At 38.8% G+C, this 24,776-nt stretch overlaps 1 protein-coding gene across 3 annotated transcripts in view; it reads right to left on the reverse strand.

The window, feature by feature from the left end:
• The window catches only part of svep1 (sushi, von Willebrand factor type A, EGF and pentraxin domain containing 1), a 66,938-nt gene that overhangs the window by 21,886 nt on the left and 20,276 nt on the right, over positions 1–24,776 (reverse strand). For all 3 annotated transcript variants that reach the window (XR_013786975.1, XM_079461501.1, XM_079461500.1), the window contains exons 4-19: positions 11,183–11,341; positions 10,859–11,038; positions 9,224–9,403; positions 8,073–8,267; positions 6,503–6,621; positions 6,304–6,433; positions 5,682–5,789; positions 3,139–3,270; positions 2,786–2,977; positions 2,019–2,140; positions 1,807–1,912; positions 1,416–1,613; positions 1,073–1,306; positions 795–956; positions 466–627; positions 217–378 (exon numbers count right to left, since the gene is read on the reverse strand). Coding sequence is in view for 2 of the 3 variants with exons in the window: in XM_079461501.1 (XP_079317627.1) it covers positions 217–378; positions 466–627; positions 795–956; positions 1,073–1,306; positions 1,416–1,613; positions 1,807–1,912; positions 2,019–2,140; positions 2,786–2,977; positions 3,139–3,270; positions 5,682–5,789; positions 6,304–6,433; positions 6,503–6,621; positions 8,073–8,267; positions 9,224–9,403; positions 10,859–11,038; positions 11,183–11,341 (2,541 nt within the window). In the remaining variant the exon portion in view is untranslated. The remainder of the gene's footprint in view (positions 1–216; positions 379–465; positions 628–794; positions 957–1,072; positions 1,307–1,415; positions 1,614–1,806; positions 1,913–2,018; positions 2,141–2,785; positions 2,978–3,138; positions 3,271–5,681; positions 5,790–6,303; positions 6,434–6,502; positions 6,622–8,072; positions 8,268–9,223; positions 9,404–10,858; positions 11,039–11,182; positions 11,342–24,776) is intronic.

Genomic DNA, 24,776 nt, shown 5'->3' on the forward strand with positions numbered 1-24,776 from the left:
AAGAATGTAAATCCTGTGGTTTACACGTCAACATCTGGCGAAGCCAATGGTTTGTGTCTGAGGCTGTAATAAGCATTTAGCAGTGAACCGACTACCGGATGAGGGGAGGTTGGGGTGCAGATGTGTTTTTCAAACTTCCCAACATATGGAAATAATAAAGAAAATAGCGAAAATTAAGAGAAATAAAATAACTTAAATAGAAAGGAAGAACCCTACTGGAGCACTGTTGAATAGCCCTGGCTCCGATTATGGTGGTGGTGCCGTAAAATGGGCAGGAGAGGCAATAGGACCGACCCGCATCAGGCTGGTAGTAGTCCCTGGGACACGGGTAACACTGAACCAAACCCGTACGAGAGAAGTGACCCGCAGAACACGGTACTAGGAAGATGCAGAGAAATGAGGTTGAAGACCAACAGAGGATTACCATTCCTTGAAGTATTTCAGTTTATTTATTAATTATCTCACCACCGCACTCGTTGATGTCCAACGCCCCTCTGTTGACAGTAGTGGTGGTAGGTGGGCACGATAGACAGGCCTGAGAGCCAAAACCCGGCTGGTACTCTCCTAACGGACAGGATTCACAGGTCTCCAGCCCGCTCCGTGATGAACTGCCAGGCTGGCACTGCGCTGGAAACATGCACACACAGAAGGGACGGCCCTTATTTCTGGTTCCATAACTTTGTTTTTAAAACTACCCTGCTGTTGACTACATAGATGTAAAGACTGCATGAATGGAGTGATACAAATATTTCTTTATTAGTACGGCAGGTTAGCATCTGAATCCAACTGCTTACCTTTACACTCGTCCAGGCTGCGTGAATGGAGATATGGAGTGGAGAAGCCATCCGGGCATAATTTACATTCCATCTGGCCCTCCTCATCCTGATATGACCCCCTCCAGCAGCTCTCACACTCGGCATACTCCAGGGAGAAATACGTCCCTACTGGGCATTGAACTATGGAGGAAACAGCGATAAGGTTAAAAAATTCACCCATCAGTCGGCTGGCGCTATCGTCTTCTGAATCTACATCAGATGTGCCCTGTAGAATGTGTATACAAAGTCAAACTCACCACAAACCCTGCCTTTCAGAACAGACCCTGGCTGGCAGTACAGCGTAGCCTTTTTACTTTCCAGAGACTTGGGGTCGGCTACAATCATTTCTGACGACACGTGGAAGCTGGTGAACGGTTGCTTGCTCAGCGTCCGCTTAAGCCGATTGGTCAGTTGTTCGAGGGCCCTCAACAAACGCTTCTGACTGACTATCTCAGCCGAGTCGTTCCTCGACAGGGGCAGTGGGATGCTTGCTGGGAAAAAGGAATGGTGTTGGGAGAAGTTGCAACTCGCTTTTTTAAAACCAGTGTTAGTGGGCTGCAATAATAAAAGCAGGCATTTTTATTAATAATGTTTCGCTACCTGTGATGTTGAAATGGATTTGTATCTTTTGATCTCTTGTGGGTCCGGCATTTTTGCGATGCCGCTTGGTCCTCATGTGGTAGTTACGCTGTGATGAACCCTCTTGCTGCAAGGGATGCTCTGGAGCAAAGCCAGTGTCAAAATAAGCATAGTCTTGACCGTTTTGAGAGCCCCAGTTACTTCCCCATCCCCCAACACCTGGGAAGAAATGTTCTGCTCATTATATTAATATATTTTTGTATACATCAAAATCAAGACTAAAAGTGGAATCTGACAACTTTTAAGAAAAAATGTATCTGCTGTTTGATTATGGACCTGTCTTGAAAATTTCAATTTAGATGAAAAAATGCGAAAGTCAATCACTATACTGTATAAGCATTCTATTGTTTACCAATTGCAAATCCATTTGGATAGTCATAGTTATACTCCAGACACTGTCCAGGAGACATCATTTCTAATTTACAGGTGACATCATCTCCACCGCAGATGTTAGGGACCTGTGATATTTAAAAAAAAGAATAAAGAAAATAAAGAAAAAAGAACAAAGGATAAAGAAAAAATATTCATGTGTACATCTACATATTTAAGCATGTCATATCTTACCGTATCTTTGAGAACAGTGGAGAACTCCCCTGTGAAGGATTTCAGCAGGTTGAGATCATCACAGCGTGATGCTTTAAATAACATCTCAAAAGGCTTAAAGCCGTTGTTTGCAACCCTGTTCACTAAACACAGGAGACACATACAGCTGTGTTAGTGAGTGTGTGAACAGATGTGTAATTCCAGCATTATGGATTGGACATTTGAAGACAATTCTGAAAGTACCAGTCAAAAGTTTAGACAAACCTGACAAAAATGATCTTTAATATAGTATTCAATTCTTTTATTGGAAAACAATACCAGGCGAAGACCTCAAGAAACTGAATTATGAAAAGCCATGATTTAGATTATTCTAAGCAAAGCGTGACAAATTTGAAGATGCTAAAATATTTCATAGTGTTTATTTAGTTTGGATGCCTTTAGCCACAACATCATTCTCACAGGTAAAATAAAATCATGTAACAGTAGTTTTTGATGAGTTTACTACTATTCTAAAATGTGAAAAAAGTCTAAATAAACATCTAACTTTTGACTGGTAATGTACCTAACTAGGCAAAATCGTCAACATTGGCATTAAAAACTTTAACAGAGACTTCACACAAATCATTAAATATTGACATCATATTTTTTCTTAAGTCTAAATCTAACAACTATTTTTTTATGGTTAGGTTGACAATTGCATGGACTTGCTCATATATGAGAAAAGGTGCATACTGTGAGAGACCAAAAATGAAAGACAAAATGTTAAGTAACAGTAAAGCAATACTCACAGGAGCAATCAGGTTTGTCTGGAGAACGGGGCGGCTCCCAAATTCCGTTATTGGCACAAAAGTAGCTGTGCACAGCATCCTGAGCAAGACTGTAACCCTGTCTGCAGATCAGAGTACAGTTCACACCCTCCTTCGTCTTGGCACAAGAGAAATCTGCATTTACTGGCATGAATGGCTTCTCACAAGTTGAACCTGAAATGATAAACGTTCTTGAGTTTCAGGCGTTTGTAAGCATCAGTAGAGTAGTCTGGAATAGACTGTGTCTCTACTTTCTGTCCTGTCACATGAAACAACTTGTGTGTGTTTAGTAGGAAAAACACTTCTTAGACTTAACAACGAGACCGCTAACATACCTTGTACAGTAACGATCAGCTCACAAGTGCGGTTGTTGCCGGACGGGTCAGTGGCTGTGTAGTACACTGATGTTTCTCCAACAGGAAAAGCATCACCAGAAGAGTGAGTGCTGGAGATGTTCAGATTGGCTCCTGATAAGTCAAAATGAAGGTAAGATAAAGAACCAGCACAATACAATATACGCGCAACAATTTGGCTTCAATTTGGCTTGGAAGACTATCAAAGAAGTTGCAGTGATTCGCTCACAAGCAGACACGAGCGTCAGTAAGATCAGGCACTGATTTTGGGTTCAGGGAGCGTTTTGATTAGTCCCAAAAGTGTTCATCTGGATTCTGGGCTTTGTGGACAGTCAAGATCTTCCATATCAGACTCAAACTGTTGCCAATTTGTAAGCACACAATTCTGCTTATAATCTATAAGGCATTTATTTTCCACATATCTACATGGCTCCGGTTGCGGCTCACATCAAATTCAAGGCGCTGATGCCTATAAAACAGACACGGCACACCCCTACCTCTCTTACAAGTCTACAACCCCTCAGAAGTCTGTGGTCAGCAAACGAACAGCTCCTCGTGTTCACAAATCGCTCTCAAGGACGTTTTGGTTCACCGTTCCTTGCTGATGGGATGATTTTCCCAATTCCATTCCAACATCCGGATTTATCACACTTTTCAAAGGACAGCTGAAAACTCACCTCTTCTGAAAGCATTTACTATTCTATATCTCTGCTGGCTTATACTATCTGAAGGTTGCGACTGAAACTTTGTATTACTGCCATTTTTCATGATTATTCATAAGATGAATCGCTTTAACTTTAAGTCGCAAAAGCCTCCGCTAAATTAATATATTTAAATGTAAGTTGTTTGAAGGCTATAGGCCTATGCACAAAGGCCTGACCAAACAGACAGTACCTTGGGTTAAGAAGGTTGTCGTTCTAGAAGAACCATGCTACACTACCACCTCCTAAACCTTTCCCCAGAAGAAATTGCTCCTGCTTCTTATATTCTTATAATATATATACCGGAATTTCAGGCCAGGCACGTGCGTTTGATGAAACCATCTATATTGACAAGGGTGCAATATACACAGTATACAAAATATACACTAATATAAATATAGATTTATTGCAAAATAAAACAGCGCTTTAACTAAATAAAATAAAAATCTAAAATATCACAGTGTAAATATGTCTTCAGTGGAATTACTGGAATAGCTAAATAAGGGATTCTGGTCATGTAGTGTACTGTACAGTACAGTACATATGCCTACATGTTTGCACTATGGCAAACAGATTGCTGTTGTGCAATCTGGCATTAGCCAGTAATGTAACAGGTACTTTCACAGACATTGCCACAGGGAGCGATGTGGAGCTCCACAAGGACTCACTCTGGTCAACCACATAGTCCTTTGAAAGTCTGATACACTACAGTAGCGCTCTTCATAAAGCCTGCGAATAATTGGTCTTGGTGCCAGGGGAGGGTAATTGGTAGATTGTTTAATGACGCAGAACTAAGGGTGCTACACTGCGGTCAGACAACAGAAGTCTTTCAAGCATCATACACACTTAACACACCAAAGATCTATCCAAACACCCCCCCCACCACCACCACCACACACACACAAGTTTGCTTGCATGCACACTCTTGTACAAACATTCACAAGCCACCCTGGTTATAAAAACCTCATACATATTTGCCACCACACTAAGGCTGTTTGTCGACGTCACAGCACGTCGCCTCAACGTCAGCATGTTTTGTTTTTCCATGCCCACACCCTGACGCCGAGTTAAATTTAGTACAGCCAAAACTCCCTCCAGACTCAGACATTTGTCAGACAGTTTGGAATAGCCCTGGAACCTCTCTGTGGAAAATTGTTTTGTGTAAGCGTGTGCACGTCTGTGGTTTGAACTGGTTGAGAACAAAATGAATTATCTTGCAGAATTTGCAGCGCATCATTTGCAGAAGCTTTGTTAACTTTGTGTGTGTGTCTTTCTTCCATCACAATATCACTTTTCATGTGTTTCCATGTAATCTCAATGCTCAATTTATGATGTCCACCAAAATAATAAAACCATGGTGAGTTTTGTTGACCATAACCACGCTATTTCAAACCATATGGTCACTTAAGAAGACATTATCTGTTGAAAAAACATTTCCATTCTCAAGTTCCTATAATGTCTATAAATCAAATAATTTCCAGTCTATTCAGCTACTGTCGAAGTTAAAAACACCTATTGTTCTTGTGGGTCAAATTCTCTTTGATGATTCTACCAAATGTCAATATCTGCTAAATCATTTTGTCATGCACTCACACTCAGAAACAAGGTCTTTCCATAAAGGGCTACATTTCTGTCCTGAAGCGCTCTAAAGTATAAACATTACAGATGTGATTTAACTTGATTATATTGTTCCACTGTTTGTATCCGTCTACAGAGAGTATGTTTTGATACTTCCGATTATTGTAATAATTCTCCCCACTTTATCTTGCATTTACAATCTACTGCATCTATTACTTCTGTTTCATAATTAAAATGTGTATTTACCCGAGTTGTCAGAAAACTGAGGCTCCTCCCAGAACACTGCAGTTTTTGTCCCTGAGGCCTTAACAGTTGGCGGAGACCGACACCTATCAATCAAAGGAGGTTCCTTATCTAAGGAGCAAATGGAAGAGGCTATTAAAATGTAAAAAAGTGTAATGTGTTGTCTCGACATTGCTTCAATGTATACACATTTCAATTAAATTCAACTTATGTTTGATTTAAGTATCAGCTCTGTCTCAGGAATTTCTCCTTAGAAGAAAGACAAGCAGACATACAAAAGTAGTGGTACGGATGGTAAACATGTACAATTATATTTTATAATAATTTTTCAAAAATTTACTGTAACTGCTATCTTGACACATAAAAGCAAGGTCAGATTCAAATACATTGTGAAAATCTGATTTTAAACGTTTTTTTCTGTTAGTTAAGAGTGGACCATACCAATAATGTCCTATCAAAATACTTTATATTAACATTTAATATATAAAAGATAATGTAAATATAGGTATTAAAGCATTACTTGCAACAAGTTGCATGTAGAGTAAAGATTCAACTGGCAAATGTTGTGAATAACCCTACATGAACATATCATTTGTTGTACATTTACTTAGTAATCCAACCTCACCAAATACACTAACAGTGAAGGAGCAGTTTGCCTTGTTCCCTTTGCGGTCAGTCGCTGTGAATGTGATCAACTCAGTCCCTATCGGGAAAGGTTGCATAGGGTTCAGGACAGGGGTCACCTGCACCACAACCTAAGAAACATAAAACATTTTAGTAAGATATCAATAAAATGTATAAAAGAAATAGAAAAAGGGAACTACCTCATCTCCAGAATTGTCCCCGAATACGGGTGCACTCAAACTGATGTTGGCTGACCTCTGATGTTCATCTGTCTCTGTGATGACATCACCAGGGCACTGAATCCACGGGGGCTCTATATCTACAAAGATTGAAATGATCAAATCTTTAGAACAAATAAAAAGTATGACAGTTGTGCCCTGTTGCCAATTACAAAAACAACATGAACTTAGTATGTGTTATTGCATAATATTAGAGTAAAAGTGTATTCAAAGAGCTAAAGATGAGTGAAAATGGTCCAAAAATCCACCAAGTCCATTGAGCTCTTGAAACAATCCAGGCTGTGGAAAATACTTAAAGGAACAGTCCACAAAAATGTAAAAACAAATCTGTCATCATTTATTCTTCCCTTTGTTGTTCCAAACCCATATGATCTTTTCTTCCATGGAACAAAAGAAAAAAATAACTTCATGCACAAATGGATGCAGAAATGTCAACCTCCTAGAAAGATCCAAAAGCACCATTAAGTTGCCCTATTGCATACAGTAAGAAAATATTGCCAAATGTTATGTGTTATCCATTGATAATCTTCCCTGTATAGCTGTGTTTTTATAGTGTATTTTGACCTTTTTAGAATTTGACAGCAGATTGTAAATAATGTCATTTTAGTCCTGTATGGAAAAGAACGGCAGGCTTTCGAAGAAAGTCACATGCATTTTAAACAACATATGGATGACTAAATAATGACTTCATGTTCATTTTTTAGGGGGCGAACTAATCCTGTAATGACGCAACTCTAGATTCCTGTTGAGGTGATGTTGATGTTGCATCGTTACAAGCTATTTACCGAGCTGTCCATCATAATCACATCCAGAACTTATTAATCACATTGCCTGGGCTCTGTCTCTCCAAGCCAAACAAATACTTTATAGCTTGAGTAACAGTCCCAAGAAAGAACCTGGATCAGACGCAATTACTCTGTCTGTTTTTGCTCTAGTAAAAACTAATAGTTCACTCAGAAATGAAAATCCTGTCATCATTTACTCACTCTCATGTTGTACCAAACCTGTGCCACTGACTTTCTTGCATGAAACAAAAAGGGAAATGTCAACATATCAGTGATCGACACTCCTGTCAACATTCTCGTAAAAAAGAGCAGCACCTACATTCTAAAACACTTCTCATCGTTCATGTAAGTCAGTCAAACGGATTTAAAATGACATTAAGGTGAGTAAATTGACAGAATTTCCGTTTATATAGATGAGCCACACACTCACAAAGAAAATAACACTATCTCCTGCTTTTAAAGTAAATAATAGAGGTGCATGGGCCAAACCTCAGTTCCAGCCTGGAGGGGCAGCTTTAAGTTTTATGAATTTGGAATGCTTTGGTTCTACACACTGTTACACATGGTATGATGATCATCCACTCATTCTGTTCCTCATCACATCTGAAACTCACAGCAATAAATCTAAAACACCTGTTTTCCTGGCAGCACATCTGTCCAAATGCAACGCACCATGTTAAGCACAAAGTCAGGATCAAAGAGGGACTTTTCAGCACACACGCACATATATAGACATGCAAAATTACCTGCACAAGTTGCCTTATGTAAATTATCACTCCAGCTTCCAGAGGGCAGGCATGTGACTACAGGGTCACCAAGGAGGCGGTAACCACGGGGACAGGTTAACTGACATGATGTACTGGTTCTGACCTCATCCTCCCCGCAGTCAGGGGGCGACACATGGATGTGCTTCAGGGTAACAAGCGGAGGACAGTGTACCTCTTAATCAGAGAAAGAGTCAAAAAAGGGAGGGAAACACATTTTCCATGAACATATCATAAGACCGAAAGAGAGGGAGAGAGAGAGAGAGAGGGAGAGATGGGAAAGGGAAATATAAGAGCAGTTGTTGACCACACAGCTCTAAATTCTTGGAAACAGTCTTAACACACAAATAAATGATTTTGACTCAGATATCCGAATCTCCCTGTACAGCCAAAGCTCCTGTGAAGAGAGCAAAATGAGCACAGGGAGAAATAAAGTGAAAGAATTTGAGTTCAAACACAAACACAAGTCATGGAACTCACACGGACCAAACCATCCCTGAGAGAAGGGATGCACACACAAGATTAAGGAACACAATGCTGCCCGATAGTCCATATAGGAACAGAGAGAGACAAACTCGATAAATAATAAATTCAAATTTTTTCCCATTTTCTCACACAATTGGTCTCCTTCATCATAGTTGGGAAATAACATTGACATTTTTCCTAAAAACAAACTAACTACATTAACAAAACCATACTTGTAATATTACTTTAAAGGCAATCATTTTTGTTTATATCATGGCTGCCCTGTGTTTCCCAAACGTTTTGGTGGGATGTATCCCCCACTACATATGATCCTTACCAAGTGTCTTTTACACAAATCCTTAAAGCAGAATATAGTCCCCAAAGAAAAATTTTAATCTTTCTCATGTAACCTGCCTTTGTATGGCGCACACATAACCCTGGTATATATTCTAGCCACAGAGGACCAAAAAATGTATAAATAAAAGGGATAGACTACAAAAAAGATTGAATAGCCTCGTGGAGATCATAACCATACCAATAAGATAAGGCATTTTCTTGTCGAATAATTTTGTGTGGCTTTGAGGACAGCCTCCACAATGAAAGTTTATCACAGCAGAAGTCTCCACAGGGACAGTGAATAATACACATGCAAACAGCAGTTATCTTACCGACACAATGGGGCTGTGGTCCACTCCACTGGGAGTTTGCCAGGCAGGTGAGCTTGGATCTTCCCTGCAGTCTGTAACCCAACTCACATCCCACCGAACACTGCAGCCTGTAGCGGGTGTCCCGTTCACTGCAGTTCAGCTGCCCGTGATGTGGAGGAGTGAGAGCTGGGCAGGAGCGAGCTATGGGAAAACAGTACCACACCAGACAGAGGTTAGGACATCTCAAAAACGTTTGCTGCATTGGACAAACTTGAAAAAACATGAATCCATGGAACGACACCATGTTAAACGAACAGCCAGGGCGAAACAAAAATGGAAAAGATGGAGAGACTGTAGGAGAAGAGAAATTTTAAGAGCACATGGGAAAGAGAGAGAGAGAGAGGAGCAGTGTAAGAGAGAAAGGGAGGCTGGTAGCTAGGTATGTGCTTAGGACTTTGAGATCTGTAATTTATTTCCAAACAAAGAAAAAACAAAGTATTGTTATCGCAGGGCTGAAGTCACAAGAGAGGGAACCATTGACTGGTCGGCTTTCACGCAGGGATTTGTTTCACGCAGGCTGCCAACTTTTGAGTTCAGCTGAGATTTTTTGGCCCAGTTATGTTGTCGAGGTACTGTAGAGGGTATGGTGTGGCGGAATTTTTCAATCTAACATAGAAACGAGCGTTGATCCGTGCGTAGAAATCATCTTATGACAGGGTTTACATCAAACATGTGCTACCAATCTCATTGTACGAATGATCGTCCCTTGATAAATGCGGCAGCTGAAATCGATCGTTATTTACATATCACGCCCCTATATATTCAGGAGATAGACACCTCACCCCTAGATTTAGCTCGCCCCTAGATTTTTGATGGAGGAACATTATCTGGCCAAAAAGAAAGAAATTTGTCAAAAAGTCAAAAAAACTCAAAAAACAGTTTGGAAAAGACTGATCTCATTAAGAAAATCACTGCTGCGGTCAACAGCATTGGTGTAGTGAACCGAACTCCAGATGCAGTTTTTAATATTTTTATTAAATATTTATTATATTGTTAATAATTTATTTTATTATTATTGTTTCACTATGAACACTGAAAGTGTTTTTGTTGCTTTAAATTATGTTGTATAATGCATTTAAATAAAAAAAATTTTTATCTGACTTCAGTTTTAAAGAACTTTGTTTGAGTTACATTAATGTGATAATGTTAACAGTTATCTTGCGGCGCAATTATAGAATAATGTTTATATGTAAATGTTTTTATACAGTTACATCATTTGTGAAGAAAAATATTTTGTGGCGGAGGAGACAGATGCATGTTTCTAAACAGGATAAAAGCTTAAAATCTAATGCTAATCTTGAATTTCATTCTGCTTAAATCAAGCTCACATACTTTTATGACTTGAGGAAACCCAAAACACATTCTGTACGCACTGGCAGGCTGTAGTATATTAGATGGGTTTGGGTGATGAACATATGGGATAACTAAAGGCCTTTTGAGCTTCCAGTTTTGTAACACAAACAGTCAAAAAATATGTTTTACTCCGATTAGAAAAAAAGATTGTCAAATTTCCCTTTGCAATCCATGAGTCTCCACTCCCACATCACCCCTTAACCCTCTACCCAATCTCTGTATCTTGCTCTCTCTCTTTCTTACCTCTGCAGCTTGACTCAACTCCTGACCAGGTCCCATCTGGCTGACAAAGTCTGATTTTGTCTCCGTGCAGGTCAAATCCTGGCAGACAGTGAACCCCACAAGCAGAATTAAACTGATTATTACACACATTCTGGATGAAGAAACCCTTCTCTGGGGGACTGAGAACAGGACAAACCACCACTACAGAGAGAGAGAGAGAGAGAAAGAGAGAGAGAGGAAAAACACCATGAGAGTTCATTTATCATATTCTGTATTTAGAAAATGCATATACACCCATAAACATTAGTGGACATGTTTACAGATTTCAAACAGATAGCTTAATACCTTGGCATGTGTTGTTGTGTGGTCTGTAACCCTCTGTACACACACAGTCTGATATGTCTGTACTTCCAGGTCTGGATGTGTGATGTAGGTCTGGGCAGGGTAGGCAGGTACCCACACCTCCAGAAACTGCTTCAGGTTTATATGTGCCAGATGCACATGCTAAAAAGAGAGGAAGGGTGGAAATATACATGAATAAACTATACTATAACTGTCTACTTAATGTGTGTCCACCAAAACAATTTTTAAGCATTTGACAATGGGGCTGTGGGTGCCTGAATGTGTTTTCAGATACTTTGGTTGCTATGATACAAACTATCCCCCAAAGTAATGTGGTACTAGTATCTAAATATGCATATAGTTTGTTAAAGGGATAGTTCACCCGAATATGAAAATTATGTCACGAGGGAGAGTCAATTATGACATTTCAGACCTGTGTGACTTTCTTGCTTCTGCAGAACACAAAAGAAGATATTATATTGAAAAATGTTGGTAAAGTAAACAATTGATACCCATTAACTTGTCCATACAATAGAAGTCAATGGAAATCAATGGTTTTTGGTTACCAAGATTATTAAGAATATCTTATGTTATGTTTTGCAGAGGAAAGAAAGTCCTAAAATAACAGAATACTATTTTGCATTGTTTTTGAGTGATTCAGTGAATGCACAAAGGCGGTAATAGATCTGGTGTGGTCTTGTCCTGCCTCTCTTGCACTACGATTGGATGGCAGCATAAAAAGTGATCTTGTTTACTTTTTTCTTACTCTTTCAACTGTTTGTGATAGAAAAAAACACGAGACGAGAATGTTGCGGTGTTTTTAAAAGTGCGTTGCCTTACTATTACATTTAGTCAGTTAGCACACGCTTTTGTCATGATTCCGCCATCATGTCATGTTTATTCTTGGTCTTGCAGCGGAGTCATGGCATAGCCTTAGGTTTTGTGTGAGAAAGACATGGCTTTGTTGTGATTCTAACGTGCCATGTGCTTTCTCGTGTCTCGTCAGTGTTTCCCGCCCTTTTGTCTCGTTAACCTTCCCTGAGTGTTTCAGTACCCGCACCTGCCCATTGTTATCTCCTGTGTTTGTTCCCCTATAAAACATCCTCGTGTTCATTGTCCTGGGACCCGTTTCAGAAATCAGGGTAAGAGCAAACTCAGAGTAAGTTAACCCCAGAAAACGGGATACTCTGGGTTTTCAGTTTCAGAACGCGAGGTATATCAAACCCGCGACCGCGGGGTAAGTCAACCCCGTTTCAGAAATCGAGGTATCTTATACTTAGAGTGAGTAACCATAGTAACCTACTCTGTGAACCTAACCTGGTCGGGAGCAGGTTTTATTCCACTAACCCGAGGTTTGTTACAATCTCCGCCCCTTTTAGAAGCGCGAGTGGTGTTGAAATTGCCTTCACCGTTTGTTTTTTCATTCGTTTTCCTTAATCGCGCACAAGTTTATAACACAGACATTAAATGTCCGTTTATTCAGAAACCTGTAGATGAGGAAGCTGCATTCATTTGGAGAGAGTTAAATTTACGTCGGTAGAGAATATATGGTTAAGCCACGCTTGGATGTCATATCCGGAGGATTTGTTATTTGAGCGATACAGTTTTTCTTTACAGTCCATTACATATATCCACAATCTGCTTCATCCTTACATCACAAACCTCAACTCGTGACCGCGCTCTTACATCTGAGCAGATTATTTTTATGGTCACGTTTCTTTGCTAATGGAAGCTTTCTACATAACACCGGGGATGCAGAACATGTTAGCAAGGCAACTGTACGCAGAGCAGTAAGAAAAGTGTGCATCGTGGTCTTGCTGCAAACTCTGGAAGTAAGCGAATAATTTAAATACCCTTTAGGATTTCCCAATGTGATTGGGTGCACATGTAACCGGTCCCACTCGCGCGGTCTTCGATCCGACGTTGGCCCGAATGAGAGATGGGCGCTCTAACGATGAGCCGTAGAGCGTCTCTGTTGGTCGGGGAGTGCCGCTTACACACTGCACAGCTCTTCACTCCGTTACACACAGCTGGAGCAGGGGCAAGAATGGCCAGTTTTCTGTCTTCTATAGCCACAGTGCTCGGTTCTCATATCCGCATAACTTTCAAAGCCAGTTTTTTAAATATATCAAACATTTCCCAGTCAGACATCCTAAAAGCAAGAGCATTTAAACTCACCGGACTGAGTGATGTTTTTATATTTTATTTTCATCTGCTGCCATGTTCTTTTTATTGCAGAAGGATTGCACCTACATGACAAAAATCGAAGGTATATATGTGTTTATATATATATATATATATATTAGTGCCTCCAATTCGACTGCGAGAAATAAACGGAACGCTTTTTGTCACGTGGCGTTGCCATGGTGAATCGTGTTATCTTCGCTCAATTGATGATGGCTTTTTAAAGCCGCGATGAACACGAGTAACCTAGAGTAAACTTACTCAGAGTGGATTGAACTGATTGAAACCAGCTGTTCTGAAACAGAAAACTCAGAGTAGCGATTATCTGAGTAAATCAACTCAGAGTTCATATTTTAACTCAGGGTTGCTTGAACCTCCTTATTGAAACGGGTCCCTGTGCTCGTTCATTGTTTATTGTACCTTGTATGCGGTCCTCGTCTGAAACCCTTATATTGATTATCCGTGCATCCTGTCTCTGGTTCTTGTCTTGGTGAGTTAGTCTAGTCTTGTCCTTAGTGTTTGTTTGCTCAGTTTAGTTAGTCCGTGTCCTGATTATTTCTTGTCTTGTTTTACCCCTTGTGGGTTTTTGTTTTGTGTTTATTGTAGAATAAAATCTCTGTTAACCCCGTCATCCCGTGTCTGCCTGCACTTGGGTTCTCTCCCTCTGTGATTCATGACACGCTTTAATCCATAGGATTTACAAATGAGGCAGAACAATGGAAGCAATAGCAATAGAGCTCAGGCAGTCACATGACCTATTCTGTTTACACCGCCATGTACTAATATATTCAACTGGCCTTTTATGTAATATCATCAACTTTTCATCATCCTACTCCGGAGACTAAAAAAATAAAAAATGACGTGAAATTTGTCATTGATATCCAACTTTGGAGTCTGCCGGCTTTATCCTGCTTTGCAAGTAAGTCAACTGTGTTGTTAGCTAATCTTGCATGTAAAACATTCCCAAAAAACTAAATGACCCTCCATTGAAGCCCTGGGTGGTGGTCAGTCACGATGGGGTTAAAGGAGGAGCCCACTGCGATTGCACAGCTGGACTAGGCGAGTTGTGCTCTCATATGTCTTGTTTAGGATTAGGCAGAGAGGAGGAGATAGCTGTGACATATGTTGGTTAGCACGTTTTTATTGCAATTAACCATTTAATCGTCTATCAGGGATTTGGGATCCTTCGGAATATGATAAAATGATTTGCCCTCTGCTTTCCCCTTCCTGTTCTGGCATCATGGCACACAGCAGCTGTTGATTTAACCATGTTAAAATAGTACGATTTGTAAAGTCTAAACTTTAATTTAAGTTTTAAATGATTGTTTGACCACTGGCAGAAGAAAGAGAACGCCCAAGTGTTAACCAGGTAGAGCGGGAGAAGGAGAAAGTGCACACGTCAACCAGTTGGAGCAAGAGAGAGAGAGAGCACTGCATTCTGTGTGTGTTTCAGCACTTCAGCTGTGTTTGTTTGTTCACTGCATTTCGGCAAGGAATGTTATATTTACGGCGGATATAATGCTGGATTTGGAGATCATTTGAAACTGATAGATGGCGCGGTCCCAGAGCTAAAAGATGCCGGACATGAACCGCACGCGTTGTGAGAGCTCTCTTCAAGTTTGTAAAGCATTTGTTTGATTTTTAGTGCATGATTTTTCATAGTCAGGTAAGTGCCATTTTCAGGATTGTCACATCAGTAATGCTACATATTCCTCATAAATGGACATATGAAAACTATTTCATGTTCAATAAAGAAGCATCCCTACTCTATTAATTGGGTATTATTGCTTCAGGATCGTGCATTTTATTTCACAGACATCCTACAAAGTTTGTCGTCTCTCAAAAACCACATCCTTTTTTTGTCACATCAAAATAGAATATTAGTTCATAGACAGACATTTTTTTATGTTTAGACAACAAAGGTTTAGTTAAATATAAACAGATGGTTCAATATATTCGTAACAAATTCATTCTCTGAGCATTTTTATGTCACATCCATAACATTGGAATTGCCCAGCTGCAAACAGTAAAGAATAATTTTGCACCATGACTACTGCGCAAAACAGGATGGTTGCTTGATAGACGCTGCAAACTAATACTTTCACATTTGTCCACGCGACTGTGTTGTCATGGTTTTTACGAAGCAGAAACCGAGTGTAAGGCCATGGCCTGTGTTATTTGGAAGATGGGAGGTCTGGAGAAAGCGTAACAGCTTACACGAATAATGTGAGGCACCTCTGCCAATCATATAACAGCCTCTAGTCTGCTTTCCTGCATTCCGCGATGTTTTGACTAAAGGTTGCAGGCTTACCAGGTGTCTTTGGTTACACGGATACGTCGCCATTAACAGGCGCATGCCAGACACTGCCTCGTGTCACTGAATAAAATGACGTCGAGATCTTCTCCCGATTTACAAATAGTTGGAAACATTTGAGATATTGTAAGTACTCAGATGAACAAAATATATAACACTGGCCTGGTGGTTTTGGATATTTTAACGCAAAAAAGTTACAAAATGTATCTTCAAGTAAATTGAATTGGCCTAAAAAACTTGACCAACACAGAAACACTTGCGATAAGATTCTGTGTCTGCTAACACTACTGACTCTCCATTGCATACAAAATTATGCACACGGTACATTTTGGAGGTTAACCCTGGATTCATTACATTCCAGAAGTATTTTTCAGGTTATTTGGAAGACCTGACTGATGTGTTTTTCGCTAGAACAATTCTGGCTAAAACACAGAGACCCTCCCTACATAAGCTCATGTAAAATATCCAAGACATTCATTTTGGGAGAACCAATCCAGACAGTCTTTATCAACAACTTCTCTGTACAGCCAGCCAGACATCGCGACTTACTCAAAGTGCAAGAAAACTTTATTTGGACCTGATCGCTTAGAACACAATAACAGTTTGAGATTGAATTTAGATAACATAATTCTCTTGGGTCCAGCAGGCTGAGCTTGGTAGTCAAAAGTGTTACTTCCATCATTTCAGTAGCCACCCTCTACAATTCACTATCCGCTCTTTCTCTCCTTCACGCTCACTCAGTGGTTTCTCTCTGGTAGATCATTCCTCTATTAAACACATATAGAAGGAGCTTGACCACAAAACCCACATTTAACAGTAACCAGCTCTTTACAGGTGTTCTCTCTAAAGGATTGGCTTCCATCATTAGGTTGATGTGTTCAAGTCAGACAACCACAGTTTTGTACCCCAGCTTACATAACGTTATATGTGAGAGTACTGTAAATGATGTTTCATTGTAGCCTACCATGCAGACTCTCTGGCATAATTTCTAATATTTCATTTTAGTTGTCAACAGGAAGGCCAGTCTTTATGCAAATAACATCCAGCTGCTTCTGAAACAGTAACAGCACTGTTCTGAGTTCTGATGGGTTTCAAAAGTTGCTTCCTATGGGTGGCCACCGGCTTTGAAACTCTGTGCCCAAAGAGAGGGAAAGATGGGCAAAAGACAGGCTGAAAGAGAAGTGAACAAACGCGCAATTTATGTAAGAAAATCAGAAGTAAACAAAGACATACTCACAGCAAAACTGAGACTGAAAGAGAGAAGTAAACAGACAGATGGATGAAAAGAATGCAAGGCAGGAAGACAACCAATTAAAAAAAAAGTGTGCATCTGCACTCAAGTGAGAGAAACAGACATACAGATGGAGGGATGGAATAAGTTAGTAAGAGGGAGGAATTGGAAAGCAGTAGAGATGATTGGTTTCCTTTCTCAACATGAAAGAAAAAATGCTGGGAAAAATGTCAGGCAACTGGTTATTAAATTTCTGTACCTTACATAAATGCATTTATGTTTTTATGTGTATAGTGAAAACGTCTTGCCACTTTTCCAAATTGTCTGATGGCTGGAATTCCCCAGCATCCAACAGCTGATGAAGTCATTGAGATGGTTGGTGAAATATCTTCACTAGAAAGTCAAATTGCTTGCATATAAATTCAACTAGATGTAAACTTGTTAAATGAAAATGTGACCCTGTCTGTGCAATCCAGTCTCAAAGCATCAACGTTTCATTTCAGTGATTAATTTCACTACGATTTCCGTATTTAACGATAGCTTGCTCAAACAATATTAAACAAGTAATATAAACAAGAATGTTCTTTATATAGGATGATTATATAATTTAATTAGTTACATTTATAAAGCACTTTTCTGGTCACTCAAAGTGCTTTACATGGAAGGGGGAATCTACTCAACCACCACCAATGTGCAGCATCCACCTGGATGATGCGACGGCAGCCATATTGCACCAGAACGCCCACCACACATCAGTTTATTGGTGGAGAGGAGACAGAGTTACGAAGCCAATTAGTACATATGGGGATGATTAGGAGGCCATGATGTATAGAGGCGAATTGGCAAATTTGGCCAGGATCCCAACCCTATTCAGATTAAAAGGACATCCTGGGATTTTTAATAACCACAGAGAGTCAGGACATTGGTTTAACGTCTCATCCAAAGGATGATGCTTTTTGACAGTATAGTGTCCCCTTCACTATACTGGGGCATTAGGACTCAAACGGACCACAGGGTGAGCACCCACTGCTGGGTCTCACAAACAACTCATCCAGCAGCAACATGGCTTTCCCAGCAGGTCTACCATCCAGGTACTGATCAGGCTCAGACCTGCTTAGCTCGAGTGGGCAACCAGTCTTGGTCTATAGGGTGATAAGATTGTATATATATATATATATATATATATATGTATAAATAAATTACAAAAAATAACTTTAGTTGGGTTTGCCCAGGTAGCATCACAAATATGTTTAGAGTTCACAGATATGATGGTTTAACATTGTCACGAACTGTAATCTATTAATTTGTGTTCATTGACATGAATTTCGCCTTTTTTCATGACAGTCAGCACAAACCTTTTCCTTGTTCCACAGTATTTTAATATGCGACATATTCAATATGTATAAATCTATAGCAATGCAATCTGATGGTAATTCATACCTATTTTACAAGTTGGCTCATTCGTGTGAGTTCCTATGTCCTACGATCTCAGTTGTATGTTTTGTTATGATTTGACTTTTCCTCTGTGATGTTCGGGTTAGGGGCGTGGTTAGGGTAGCCATTTATCGTTGCTTTGCCACCTTGTGAAACTCGCGTTTTTAGCAAAATTAGCTTCTGTGGCTGTGATTTTATAGCATTTGGGATGAGGTCGCCACATCCTCAAATATTTACAACTTATTTTGATATCAGGTTATAAATATTTAAATGTAAATACACACGGTCTGTGTATTGAATGTAGTGCTGAGTGTCACAAAAAATTGGGAAATTCGTGACCATGAATACAATTAATAGATTCAAAATTGCCTTGAGACTGTGTTGGATGGTTTTGACCCCTTTCATTTCAATTGACATGTCCCTTTCATTTGGACCAATCAGATCTATGTTAACTAAAGTATGTCATGTAACTCTAAAGTAACTCTTTTCACATAGAAGTTTAATCGATTTTAAACCCTTAGCACAGTTCCCTGTTGAAACAAATAGCATATGCTGGTTAGGGATGTTTTGAAGCAAGGTAGCTGGTTTGAGCTGGATTAAGCTGGTCCCAAGCAGCTAGCTCCTAGCTCAGGAACAGCACATAACCAGATATGGACCAGCTAGTATATTGTTTAAACAATTCAGTTTTTTCAACAGGGTTGTACTGTATAGCAAGCCCCTTCAACCACAGAAAAGTTTAGTGCATCATTTCAGCATGTGATATATGAGAGTGTCATTCTTTAATAGCCAAAATCAACAGTTAATTTGAAAATGTTAGTTGTGTTAAATGCTTAATCTTTAGCTGGTGGAGTTCTGTTGTATGTATGTGTCAGGATAAGTCAGCTTTCATAAGCTCTCCTTCATTACCTGCTGCGAGACTTAAAACGCTGATGTATGAGTTAAAAATGCTCCATCTTAAAAGAAAGAAAGAAAGAAAGAAAGATAGATTGTAGTTGTATTGCATAAAAATTGTTAACTTCAGTCGACAGGACAAGAGGGACCAAACGAGAGGAGATGGGTTTACAGTGCTATTGTGTATTAAGTATATATTATGAGTGTTGATGTGGAATTCTGAGCTCATTATGAGAGATTTTCGGTATAGTTGCATGCGTTTCTTTAAGAAAATGCAACATGCAAACCGACTAGCTATACAACATGTAGCAAATTTTTCATTCTTTAAAACAGAAAGGCTTTTAAAAGATTATATTTCTGCTGTATGATATTATAAAGAAACTTTAACATCAACAGAATCTTTCTGTTGCAGAAAAGGTTCTTTGTAGAGAATATTGTTCCACAGACTATAACAATGTAAGAAAGAAATTGTTCTTTTAGAAAGCTTTGACTGAAAGGTTCTTTGGGGAACCAACATTTTGTCCTGTGCCATCACTGCAAAGAACCCCCTTTTTGGCACCATTATTTTTAAGAGTGCTTTGCTGAGCTTTGTTTTTAGCTAGCTTTTAGTTTTGCTCTAAATCCCTATTTCAATCTAGAGTTAAACCACATTACTGAGCTCTAAAATTATACAGAACAATCCTGTCTTCTTTTAGTGTAACAGAGAACAAAGAACTTCAACACGCGTTCTGAGGATTCTTTTAAAAGAGTTTTCAAAACATATACGGTGAGGATATTCGAAAAGCAGAATTGCATGCCAGAAAAAAGAATGCAGATACAATTCAGATGTAAACGAATGCTTACAATAAAAACTACAATAAAAATCTTGGAAATGACAACGTGGCCTTTACCTATTTGTGTGTATTAAAGGTATAGTTTAGGGATAAAACTAAATAACCCAATCTTTCAACATTATAGACTGTCTAAGTCTAACTTCCGTTGTGTGCTGCACAGATTTTTCTCTTAAACAAAGGCATAGATTTGATTCAGAAGGCCTTTAATAACCCCATGGACCAATGTGGAGCCGTTTTTTTATCAAGGGATGGACCTCTTGGAGCTTTAAAATCGAATCCCCCATTCACTCCCTAAAGCTTGGAAGTTGGTATTATAACTGTATTCATCTGAAAGAAGAAGGTCATATACACCTAGGATGCCTTTAGGGTGAGTAAAACATGAAGTTAGAACATCGATGCATGCTACTATCAGTTCACCACAATATCCTGTTTTTAGCCACAAAAATGTTTAAATGGTTGTTTATTTGGATGTTTACATGGATGTCAACCTTTTCCTGTTGTTCAGAATTTGAAAATGTGGTCAACCTTAAATGCATTGTGAAAGAAAACCTCTTCAAATATGATGCCGTGCAATTGTTAAGCTTTGTGACATTGCGGCAAAAGATTGTCTGCCAAGCCCTTACCCACTGACAGATTCTTAGTCAAAAACAAAACGATCTTCCTCTGTGAGACATGGACAAAATACCCCATCAAATTCAGAAAACTCTTGAAATGAGTGTCTGTCTTTAGGTTTGGGGTCATTGGCTTTGTAGGCCAAAGCTCAGGATTCTGCCAAGCAGCAATAATTATAATGCACTTGTTAACATAAATCAAGTCTAGACTGTTGTAATCTAACAACCAGTAAATTTTTTCACATCTTGTTAGATGTTTGTAAAAGATCCCTTTTAAATCCACGTATCCACCATTTATTACCTGTAGTCAAATCTTTAAAAGCAGAGTTTGCCAAAAATGTTAAAAACTCTCCCTCATATTCCTCCTGTACCCTTTCAATTTTTTAAAGTGGAACAGCTCTCGGCGTATGGTTAAAATGTCATGTAGAACAATAGAAAGTGTATCACTAAAGTGGCATATGACTTTTCACATGGCATACCACTTTCAATTATTGACCATTCATTTATTTAGTGTCTGTACGCTGACATTGTTTTAGTACAAATGAAAAACAACTTATGATTCATATGGCATCATAAAAATAGATAACTTTTCGGTTACATTTTCTTTGATTTACAAATAAAGAAAGGTTTTGCATTCTGTTTTGTGTAGTTTGCATAGCACTTGAAATGTATGGAACACTGTATGGAATTTAGTGGCATCTAGAAGTTAGGTTGTGGATTGCAACCAATGGCTCACTACACTCATTCCCTTCCTTTCGAAGCCATACGGTGGCTGACAAAGGACTAAGATGTAGTCTTGTTTTGGCTTCTTTGCCAAAGGACATCACATATTTACGCGCTCTTTATAGCAGTTTGTCTTTTTAGGGCATGTGAGAGGACCTGTGGTCCATGTAGATATAAATAGCTCATTTAATAAAGTTAATAAAAACATAACGCTTCATTAGGTAAGCTCTTTATACACCTCTGAACACATTTAAACGATATTGTAATGCATGTGATCATTAGCACTTTAACAATTCCCCTCTTTCTCTATTACACATGAGCAAAGGCCATAAATTCAAGAGGTTACAGAAGAAATAAATAGGGGAAAAACAGGGTTGTATCATCATATGAAAAGCAAAGCAGAAATCATAAAACCGTTCTATTGGGATTTTCATTGTGTAGAAACATACACATTAATGTGTAAAAGAAAAGAGGTCAGAATAACCACTGCAGTGCCCTGATCTCATAAGTCATTCTCTATAACGGAACCAGAGCAGAATCAAAGAGGGCTGTTCAGCATGCGGTAGCCGTTTACACACCAAACTTACTGTAAATCAGTTTTTATAACCAGGTACATTGACACGGTGAGATGCTCTACAATTGGCCAGGGACTGGGGAAAAAGGGAAGTAAAGCATAAAAAGCAGAGAGATGGGGAAGGAATGTTTTGAAAGGTTCGTGGAGTTCAGCTACAGATTTCCATCTGTCAACCCCACCTGCTGTTGGCCCTAACGGCAGACAGTTTACAGTCACACTATTCCCAACAAGTGAATTTGGACACACACACGCCTATTGCATGAGTGTCTATTTATGCCTCAAAATAGTTACTTTACAAGATCACACAGTTTCTGCCACCTATAAACTTGCCTCCTTTTTCCGAAGGCATTAACCAACACAAGTTTACTGCTCAGTGGCATGCTAAGAAATTGTTAATATGCAAGTCATCCAGACCTTAAAACTGCACTCGGTTCCGATATCTTGCTATTACCCAAGTTCACAGGAAGTGCATAACTGATGTGAGGTCAGCGAAAAAACACAGTGTCTCCAAAAACAAGAGGCCTCATTAAGGAACCTTCACATTGACCTTCTTCTTCAAACACAAAACTCAAATCTTCACTTTAATGCAGTCTAGTTTAAAAATGAGGTTCACCCTATTGACCCTGAACCTTTGTGTCCCTTGAGATCCAGAGGCATCTGCTTTTTTTGGCTCAGAACTCACCGGGAGTTGAGTAACCTTTCTTTATTGTCTTGAAAAGAAAATCCAAGGAAACTGGCTGAGGTCAAATGATTCTTTGAGGATCTCCTCATTTGAAAACAGAACATTGGCAATTTTTCATAACTACGCCTGTTATGTAAAACCAGCTGTTTTCATAAACAGTTATTGAACTAAATTTCAGGGTCAACCGTATGAAAGAAACACAAATAGGCAATTGCCAAATACAATTGCTCATACTTAGATATAAAGTGATATGAACCCCTAAACCAGTGTTTCTTAAACTGTGGTACGCGTACCACTAGTGGTCATCGAAGAGACCCCTGGTGGTAAGTGACACGACATGAAATTAAAAACGCTATTTATAAATGTACAGTTTGTTTCAAATACAATTTCAAATGTTTAATACATGGTCAATAAATATGGAAAAGGCTACATCTTATATAGCCTACGTGCAAATTAAACATATATGAATGATCCTTTATTTCTCATTGGTCGCTGTAACTCAACATGCAGCTCAAACACAGAGCGGGAGCAGACAGACGCTTTCGAGTCTCTCGCTCTTTCTCTTCCGATGAGCTGCATGTAAATTAAGCTTCTTATGTATTTCTGCACTTGAACAGCTGTTTGAGGTTCAAGGTTCAACTGTAAGGTGCTGATTCAACATGCGTCCGTATCTCCTTGAGATTACATCAATGAAGCGCGCCGTGATTTAGTTTTGACCTTCCAATTTGACAAGAGCCGCAGTAAAGCGTGAGTCTTATAGTGTAAAACGAGACAGACTTACTTAAAACCTAGATATCTGTTTATTATATATTGCTGTTCTCTTGATGTTTAAGTCTACTTATATTTATTTATTTTCTGCGATATTCTTTTTATATTGTCTGTCTTTAATATCTTGGTTTGTAGTCTTTCTCCAAGTACCCACAAAGTTAATGAATTCCCCATGCTGTAACTGTCATTTACAGAGGCCTGTTTACAGTACACCACAGAAAAGTGTTTTATCTCCTCTATTACTGCTAACTTGAAAGAACATGGAAAAAAACATGTTTGAAAACTGTTTGTAAAAAAAGTGTTTGTATTACTAACCAGTTTAACATCACTGTGGAAAACTTAAGTTTACTTGAAATCTTTTTAATCTAAGCATGATATATCACTGTATATCACTTTAAAGTTCACTTTAAGCCTCTAAAATACACATCTGTCCAGTTTATTACCATATAAATTATGTATACACAATAATTGAGCTTAAATAACTTATTTTTGAGTAATTCGGTGTTTTTTTAATAAGTGTTTTTTTAAACTCAACTTCGAATTTCAAATCCATTCCAAATTATGAATTTATTAAAACCTTTTTAATTTATTTTTTACATTTAAAATTTTCTTCATACATTTTGTGACGGTTATAACAGGTTAAAATACATTAGAATTGGAGGACGGGTGTATCTAATCATGAGGCAAGTAAAGATTCACAGGTCTACTATAATTTAAGTCTTTCTACATGTGTTTTCTATGGCAGTCATTAGGTGGTACATGGAAAAACTGTTTTTATTAAATCTGTTACTTGATATGAAAGTTTTGAGAACCAGTGCTCTAAACCATAAGTATTAAAATGTGTTGCACAACAAAACGTCCCAAACTGTGCTTTGAACAAATGATTCATCAAATAACATGATTTGTTGAGGAAGGGTCTGCCATTCATTTTCTCAATGATTCTCAAGCGATTTTCTTGGCGAATGAATAGAGGGAAAAAAGAATTATGGGTTTGGAATGAAAGGATGAGTAGATAATGACAATGTATTTAATTATCGGCTGAACTGCTACTTTTAGAGATATGAAGCTATGACAGTAATTGATACGGCTGACCGACATACTTAATAAACGCAAGGAATAAACACCCGAGGGCAATAAAGTGTCTCACGACTAAACCTCACGGTTTAGTACAAAGTCATTACTTTCACACATCATTCATTTCACACTCTATTGAACATAGAGTACTTGGAATGATAAAACTACACTAAAACCTTTTCCCAGATTGTTTGCTAAAGCCCAGGCTGGCTCTGCACTGCAGCAGAAATAAAAGGTCCCTAGCCAAGCATGCTTTAGAGAGTCTCCTCTGACTTCAT

The sequence above is a fragment of the Barbatula barbatula genome (genome assembly GCF_947034865.1).
Source record: "Barbatula barbatula genome assembly, chromosome: 1".
In the NCBI taxonomy this organism is placed as follows: Eukaryota; Metazoa; Chordata; class Actinopteri; order Cypriniformes; family Nemacheilidae; genus Barbatula; species Barbatula barbatula.